This window comes from Polistes canadensis, unplaced genomic scaffold (assembly GCF_001313835.1).
Source record: "Polistes canadensis isolate GaletaPanama2010 unplaced genomic scaffold, ASM131383v1 scaffold_111, whole genome shotgun sequence".
Lineage (NCBI taxonomy): Eukaryota > Metazoa > Arthropoda > Insecta > Hymenoptera > Vespidae > Polistes > Polistes canadensis.
The window spans coordinates 203,881-212,136 of NW_014569658.1; the positions used below are offsets into that span (position 1 = coordinate 203,881).

The following is an 8,256-nucleotide window of genomic DNA, read 5'->3' on the forward strand; positions in this document are numbered from 1 at the left end:
TATTATGTACATAATACATATTTTTTCGATAAACCACAATCGTGCATCACTTTCTCGTTCGATTCGTTCTAATTTCTAATTTAAAATTCTAATATTACATCTTTTTTTTTCTTCTTATATATGTACTGCCCCATTGATTCGATAAAAATTCTTTTTATTTTCTTTTTTCTTCTTCTTCTTCTTCTTGTTTTTCTATTTTCCAAATACACCAAAGGATAAAAATCTTGATGATTCGATTGTAAATTTTCTTCTCGTCTCATTTACAATTAATCCTTTTCTCATAAGTGACTTGAATTTTTCTCTTTACTCGATTTATATGTGTGCGTATGTATAATCATCAAGAATATATTCGTTTTTTTCTTTTTTTTTTTTGTCTTTTTCTTATTCTCATATTATGACAAAGAATTTGTGTTAATAACCATTATAGAAGTTTTTCTTTCTCTCTCCGATGTAATAATAGTCGCACTCTTTATATTATTTTCTTTTTTTTAAATAAATATCAAAACTAAAGAGAATTAATATAAAAGTTAAAAAAAGGAACAAACGAAAGAACAAAACAAAAAAAAACCAACAAAAATATTCATCCCATTATATTTTTTTGCATCCTTTCTTTCTCGTTTATATAAAGAAAATAAAAGACAAGAAAAAAAATAAAATAAAATAAACCAAAAGTTACAATACAATACATATATATATATATTACAAACCAAACCCCATTGTAATATATACGCATATACATAATAATACGTGTGCGCGTTAGAAGAGATAATATTCAACCATTAGATACCCCATTATTATTATTATTATTATTATTATTATTCAACATTCCACAAATTTCATTGTGTGGTTTAATCGATGAGAGAAGAAAGGGAGGGGTAAAGGGGGGGGGGATGAGGTGAAGGGCGTACACCAGAGATAGGTTCGAAAATGAGGGAACGGTTCTAAGCTCTATTCCATGTCATTTTCCTCACATCATCATCCCTACTATTCTCCTCCCACTTTTCTCCTCCCCCTCCAGCTCCCCCCCAGCTCCCCCTCAACCCTTATAGTGTCATGGTCGCGGTTTTGTCAGCTATGCGACACGTTGCTTATATGCTACGACGCAAGTTTGTTTGCTCTTCCAACTCTTCTCAGCACAGTTAGCACAGCTAGCTAGCTAGCTAGCTAGCGAGGGCTTTTCGTAAACTCTTGCTACTTGCTTCCGACTTCCGGGTCAATGATTTCACGTTTACACTACACAACCAACAAGAACAACCAACAAGTACAACAAGAACAACAACAATAAACAACAACGTTGTTATAGAAACTAAACCCTTTTTTTTTCATCGAATAAATTCAGTATTTTATTATGATGCAATGGAACAAAAAAAAAAACAACCCTTTCCCATCATTTCCTTTTATCTCTCTCTCTCTCTCTCTCTTTTTTTATGTGTATGTATATGTATATATTGTTAAGTCAATATATTTCGTTCGTTCTTTTCGTTTTCTTCTTCATTTTTTGTTTTGTTTGGTTTTATTTATTCTTGTTCTTCTTCGTAACGACAAAAGGATGTATGGATTAACCAGAGAAAAGATACATGATGTGTGTTGTATGTACTTCATTTTACAATGGCGGGTTATATATCTTAGCTTTTCACATCGTTCATGCGAGAAAAAATTATAAATTGAGGACACGACGCGATTCTAAGCGAGAAGAAGCGTAGTGTGTTTCCCTCTGTGACACGTGAATGCTCGATTATTATTATTATTATTATTATTATTATTATTATTATTTTCTTCTTCTTGGAATTTTTTTTTTCTTTCTTTCTTTCATACACATTTTCTTTCTTCTATTTTATTTTATTTTTTTGTTCTTTCGTAAGTAGCTATATTGAAATGATAAAGAAGAGAAAGAAATTCATATCAATGAATTTATGCATTTTCTTGTTGTTGTTTTCGAATACCCCATATGTAAGATTTTTATATTCGCGAAAAATGTTAAAGATTAATGATAGATAGATACGAGATATTAATTTTAATCACTTTTTGTCTCTTTACTTACGTATGTATAACGGTATATTATAAATAAATAAATAATAAAAATGAAAATCTTGATATATTTGATCTTTTGAAAAAATGATGTTACCACGTGATGCGACGTGAAACAAAAAACACGTTTATGAATAAAATCTTAATTACAAATGACGAGAAGATGAGATACGATTATATAATATGTGATACGATTTAATAATGAAATATATGAAGTTTTGTAGTTACTTCCCCCTTTCGTTCGTATGCAATTTGTCCGTTGTAAAATATCGACAATTATAAATCGTTTAGGAAACCAATGTCAAACCGGCTTTTACATAATACGTTAAGTATTCTCGAACAATAATGGTCTCTATACGATGACAAGTATTAAGAGTTTAATGGACATATTTAAGTTATATAGATTCATTTATTTATAATACGAATACGCGTTTTATTGAAACGACATACAACGAAAGAACATAAATATATATATATATATCTCATTTATATTTCCTATCGTTCCAAATCCAACGGTTAATTGATTATTAATAATAATAATAATAATTATTGTTATTTCATCGGAAATAAAAAAAGAAGACAAAATTATTTTTCGTTCAAAATTTGTCCATTTTATCAATTCAAACTATCACTGTGTGCTTTCTTTTTATTTTCTTTTGTTTTATTTATTTAAATTTCATTTTTATTTCTCGTCGAACGATTTAAGATATTTTGTTCTACGACGTGAGAGAAAAAGTTGAGTTAGAAAATCGTGAGAGACACGAAAAGGAGGAGGAGGAGGAGGAGGAGGAGGTGAACAAGCAAGATGTTCACGTTGGGAACACGATAGAACGATGAAAAGGAGAGAAGTAAATCCGGAAAAACCTAAGATGTCTGGTCAAGATTTGGTATAAAGTAGTATGAGAGTGAGTGAGTGAGTGAGTGAGTGAGTGAGTGAGAGAGAAAACATAGGCACTCTTTTCTTACCATTTATCTATCTATCTCTTTCTTTCACTTTACACCACTTTCCGTGAAGACTTTTTTTTTTCTTTTTCTTCTTTTCATTTTCCTTAGGAACTTTTTTCCAGAACCAACGGAAAGTAACCGTTGTTGTTGCTCGTAAACTCGAAGGAAACTTCTGTCCTTTTTTTATTTCTTTTTTCCATTTCTTTTTGACTTCGCACGATTATATTTCTTTTTCTTTTTTTTTTATTCCATTAACAATAAGTCACGCTTGAGTTTTCTCCCTCCGCCGCCGCCCCCCCCCCCGCCCCGTATAAAATCCTACATCAAGATTATTGAAAATTCCATTTTCACTCCATTTCTATTTACGATCGAAAGTATTCGAAATAAATTTGGAATCATCTAAATTACTCAAAGTAGTTTACACGTATAATCATCATCATCATCATCATCATCCCTTGGGAGATCAATTTTGTTAACATTTATTATATACAAATTATCCTTTCTTTAAGAACAAAAAATAAGAAATATTTTCTCTCACAACTGTGCAATACAAATATTGCATAACACACGATTGTAAAATTGAAATAATCGAAAAGAAAGTACGAATAGGAATTGATCCAATCCCATATACGTGAATAAGTTAACAACATTTTTCATATTATGTATTCAAAAAAGAAGAGGGGGTGTAGGGGGGGGGGTAGGGAAATGATGAAAAATCTGGAATAAAGTTCGAATGTTAATCCTCCTCCTCCTTCTCCTCCTGCTACGAAAAAACAGAAAGAAAAAAAAAAAGAATCGATTATCGATATTGAATAAAAATTTGAAAAGAACTTGGTCGTAGTAGTAATTTTATCATTGAATAAGAATTCGAAGTAAGAATAAGCCAGGAGGAAGCTCGATAAATTCGTCTAGTCAACGAAATTATTCACTGGGATCACAGAAAGCTTTCGTTAGGAGTGTTGGCTACGACGTCAATAGATTCAACTCCTTGATCGTCTAATCTATCACCGCTTTCGGTTTCACCTGCTTTTATTTCATAATTGTTAACCGGATCCCCGTATTGACTTTGATAAAATTCTTCTCGCATCATGTGATTTAAGCTGCTGCAACGGAAGCAAAGTATTTCACGAAATGGTTTGCGAAAGTCTCTTGTAAGTGTTACGTAAATAATTGGATTTAATAGGCTATTGCAATAGCCTAACCAAAGGAAAAGACTTGATAGAAATGTTGGTACAGCTTGTGGGTCTGTTAAAAATGCCCTTATCAATGCCAAAACGAAAAATGGTAACCAACAGATGATGAATGCGCTCATTATGATGCCCAACGTTGTACTGGCTTTACGTTCCTTTGCCAAATGGAACCTTAATTTTTTCTGATGTGGTGAATTGGTCACGCTGCACGTGCTATTCAAATGATTCCTTATCACCGTTGTTGGTTTTGACATCGTCATTATCGACGGGGTCATCGTTGTCGTCGATGATGACAGTATTGGTTTCTGCAACATCGGACATTGCGACTCGTTGCTTTTACGTGGACCACCGGCAAAACATCTCACCGCATTACCGCTACACTGTAACATTGCAAACGAATAAATAACATTTTTTTAGTTTTCTTTTTTATTTTTCCCTTTATTTTTGTATCGGGTGTATTTAAGATATTTATTTAAAACTTTGACTATATAACGATTGTCGATTAGAAATAATTTGAAAGTTTTAACAAACAACTTATGTTAATTTAAATATCAATTATATTTTTTTTACATTCTTGTCATATATCTGTTATTTAACTATGACTCTAATCTATCATATAAAAAAACAAGAAAAAAGAAGCCTCTGTACGCGAAGGGAAAGTTTTATACACGTTTTTGTTATTAACAAAATATTATATTCACACATTATTCTTTTTTATATTTGAATATATATTTTATAATTTTTAATAAAAGATCTTAACCATCTATTCGAAATGTGAAATGATGATTGAAATAAAACAGATATGTATGAACGGGTGGGAGGGTTTTATTAATAAGAAAATTAAGAACGTCAGATTCAACAAAGCCGAATTTATATTGTGAGTTGGGTTTAGTAGTGACATGCAAAAGCAACATAACGCACAACAAGCTTCTGAATTCGGAATTACGTTACTACCTTTGTGTTCCTAACGCATACACACACGCACACACACGTGTATAATGTACGTCGTCGATGTATTGTGAAATCACGAGGGAGATTCTGATGTAATACCAACGTTGCGATGATATATTATCAAATTTTGCACGTGTGTCCACATCTCGTATAACAAACCCAGGTGTCCATGTGTTCCGATTCGTTACGCATTTCACCCTATCAACCCCATCTCTTTTTTTTCATTCACGAATACACAAAATACGAAAGTAACATTTCATATTTTTGTTATTTAAAATGATCCATATCCGTTGACCACCACCACCACCACCCCTTCCGTCCCTTTCGTTGACACGGAAAATGACATCAAATTTTTGTCTAATCGATTTGACATTTTTATTAAAAGAGAGAGAGAGAGAAAAAAGGGTTTCGTAAATAATATCCAAAAATAATTTCACGTTAACTATTTGTATATTTATACAGTGTGTGTGTTGAAAATATATCTACGACTGTTTCAATCGATAATATGATTGATATACGAAACTGTTAATAATTATTATGAATTATAATATAAATATAAATAATTATAATTATAATTATATATATTATATCGAACAAAAAAATATAAGTAGAAGAAATGTTTATGTAATAAGTATTACTATAAAAAAAAAAAAAAAACAGGAAACAAAATGATACATTCCTATTCGATGATATTTGATATTTCTAACAAAAATGTGAGTTTTATCAAATGTGTCAAGTTGGGATAACAAGTGTAGGATATTAGAATTCTCGTATGATTCGTAGACAAGTGAGATAAAAATAGAATTGCGATGATCCTACGGACTTCATCAAGCTGACCTCTCTCTCTCTTTCTGTTTTTTTCTTTCTATTTCTCTTTTATTTTTTTTTTCTTTCTTTCTTTCTTTCTCACGATTTTCCTTCCTCTTTTTTTTCCACCACTTGACCCAAATCTTGACGAGATATGCGTCCTATCCCCCCCAATGCAATTATTTTTCCTTTCGTTTCTTTCCCCCCCCCCATTCTATTTCACTTTGGATCCTTGCAAGTACTCGTATAGCTGTTAATGAGAAGATTTTACCGAAACCAAATTGACGATTTGATTAACGTACCGCCGTACCGCCTTTACGATTTCGTTTAAATCTTATATCAGATAGATTGAAATTAAAAGCTAGTTTCTGTTTTTTTTTTTTAATGAAATAATTAGTAAATACGCGATTTTATAAACGATTTACTAATTGTAAATATATATGAATAAAATATATAATACATTATAATATAAATCGGTCGAATAAATAATATTTTAAATAAATATATTTATATAACGTTAAATAATTTTGTAATATTTCATATTTTATTTACTTTTTAGTAAATCTAAATCTAAATAAACAACACTCGTATCTTATCTATTGACTATATATATATATATGTTAAAAAAAAATAAATGTTATTTAACAATATATATTCAATTTAAAACGTTTATCTCGAATGACATTTCTCGAAAGCTTGCTCTTAAGAATTCTCTTTTTCAATAACGAGAATTTTAGATTACCAAGAAGATTTAAAAAGATTCTTTTTATTTGTCATTCTCGTATATAAGATTCAATATTTATTCTTCGCCATACCATTTCTCTTTTCAACTACGTAATATATGTACCATAGGGTATTACAGAGGAAAATAAGACGATTCGTATCAGAACTACTGTAAATAAATACATTGAAAAGCTATATATATATATATTATAGTAACAGAATCGAGGTGTTGAAAGATGAGGAAGAAAATGGAATAGACAAGAATAGATATAAGTATGAGTATTACATTTACATATATATATATATATATATATATAGTATATTCTACGAGTATAATGTGTATCGTTCTTTAAAGACTTAACAATTGAATATTTTATTATATATTTTATATATATATACTATATATGTATATAAAATATATATTCCAAAAGTATAATGTGTAACGTTCTCTAAGGAATTACGATTGATAATATCTTACCGGTTTATTATTTTCCCGCCTCTCGCCACGAGCTTTTGACCGTATCTATAACAAACGTTTTACGAATAATTTTCAAAAAAAATTTACCTCGTGAAAATACGATTTCGTTACTAATACGATGCTCAATGAGAATTATTATGATATGTGTAGTTTTACTTTTATATAATACAATATACATACATACATATATATATATATATATGTATGTATATTTTGTATTTGTAGTTTGAGAAGAGGAAGGATTGAGAATGTACGAGAGTGTTACGGGTGGAGGTTTCTCTAAACCACCCCCTACTACAAGGTTTACCTAGAGGCATGCTCTTGCATGCTAGAGGGATGATTGATGTATAAGCTACTAATTTTGCTAAGCTAATCCCCCGAAGGGGAGTTGCGTAAATTAATTAGCTATACGACACGTAAAATCAGAATGAACCTATAAAGCTTTAAAACGAACATACACCCTATGAATTAATAATACGTAATAGAAGAAGAAGAAATATGACGGGAACTTGATAAATATATATAATACAATATGAATGACGTATCATTTATTTTCATTGTCATTTAAGGTATAATTTGTCAAGGTCAAATTCTTAAGATTATATTACACTTCTTAAAGATGATCTATCTATCTATATCTTTTTCTTATATATTATATGGTTTAATATTTCGATAGATAATTAACACGAAGATTGCATTATATGTTTAATGATAAATAATTACCCATCTAACTTTTTCTAGCTTTATCTTTCATAAAAGAGGGTGGGGGGGAGGGGGGAGAGCGGGTTTGGATATCTTTCATTCTCTTGTTCGACGTATGACATTGATGTGATGTTCCATTGATACGGGAATCCTTTTAAAAGCGACCGAAGGAATTGCCTCGGTTAGAATAATGGCGTTGTCACTTAACACGACGCTGATATAAATCGATGCTTCGTTGGTGTACACACCTGTTATGGTAATATATATGGCTAAGTATATGAGAGAAAGTGTGTGTGTGTGAGAGAGAGAGAGAGAAGCTTTGGTTATCGTTAAACTCCTCCGTCTTCATTTATGGTTGCTTGGAAAACAAAAAATTATATTCCGTTATTATTATTTTGTTCTTTTTTTTTTTTTTTTTTTTTTTTTTTTTTA

General features: G+C 30.4%; 1 protein-coding gene across 15 annotated transcripts in view; it reads right to left on the reverse strand.

Annotated features, from left to right (window-relative positions):
* Nucleotides 1-1,788: 1,788 nt before the first annotated feature.
* The window catches only part of LOC106787703 (5-hydroxytryptamine receptor 1-like), a 105,316-nt gene continuing 98,848 nt past the window's right edge, over nucleotides 1,789-8,256 (reverse strand). For 14 of the 15 annotated variants that reach the window (XM_014750299.1, XM_014750300.1, XM_014750298.1 and 11 more), the window contains 2 exons: nucleotides 7,123-7,167; nucleotides 1,789-4,543 (listed from right to left, as the gene is read on the reverse strand). In XM_014750299.1, the coding sequence (XP_014605785.1) occupies nucleotides 3,908-4,543; nucleotides 7,123-7,167 (681 nt within the window). In that variant the 3' untranslated portion in view covers nucleotides 1,789-3,907. The remainder of the gene's footprint in view (nucleotides 4,544-7,122; nucleotides 7,168-8,256) is intronic. The other variant, XM_014750301.1, reaches the window with a different exon arrangement.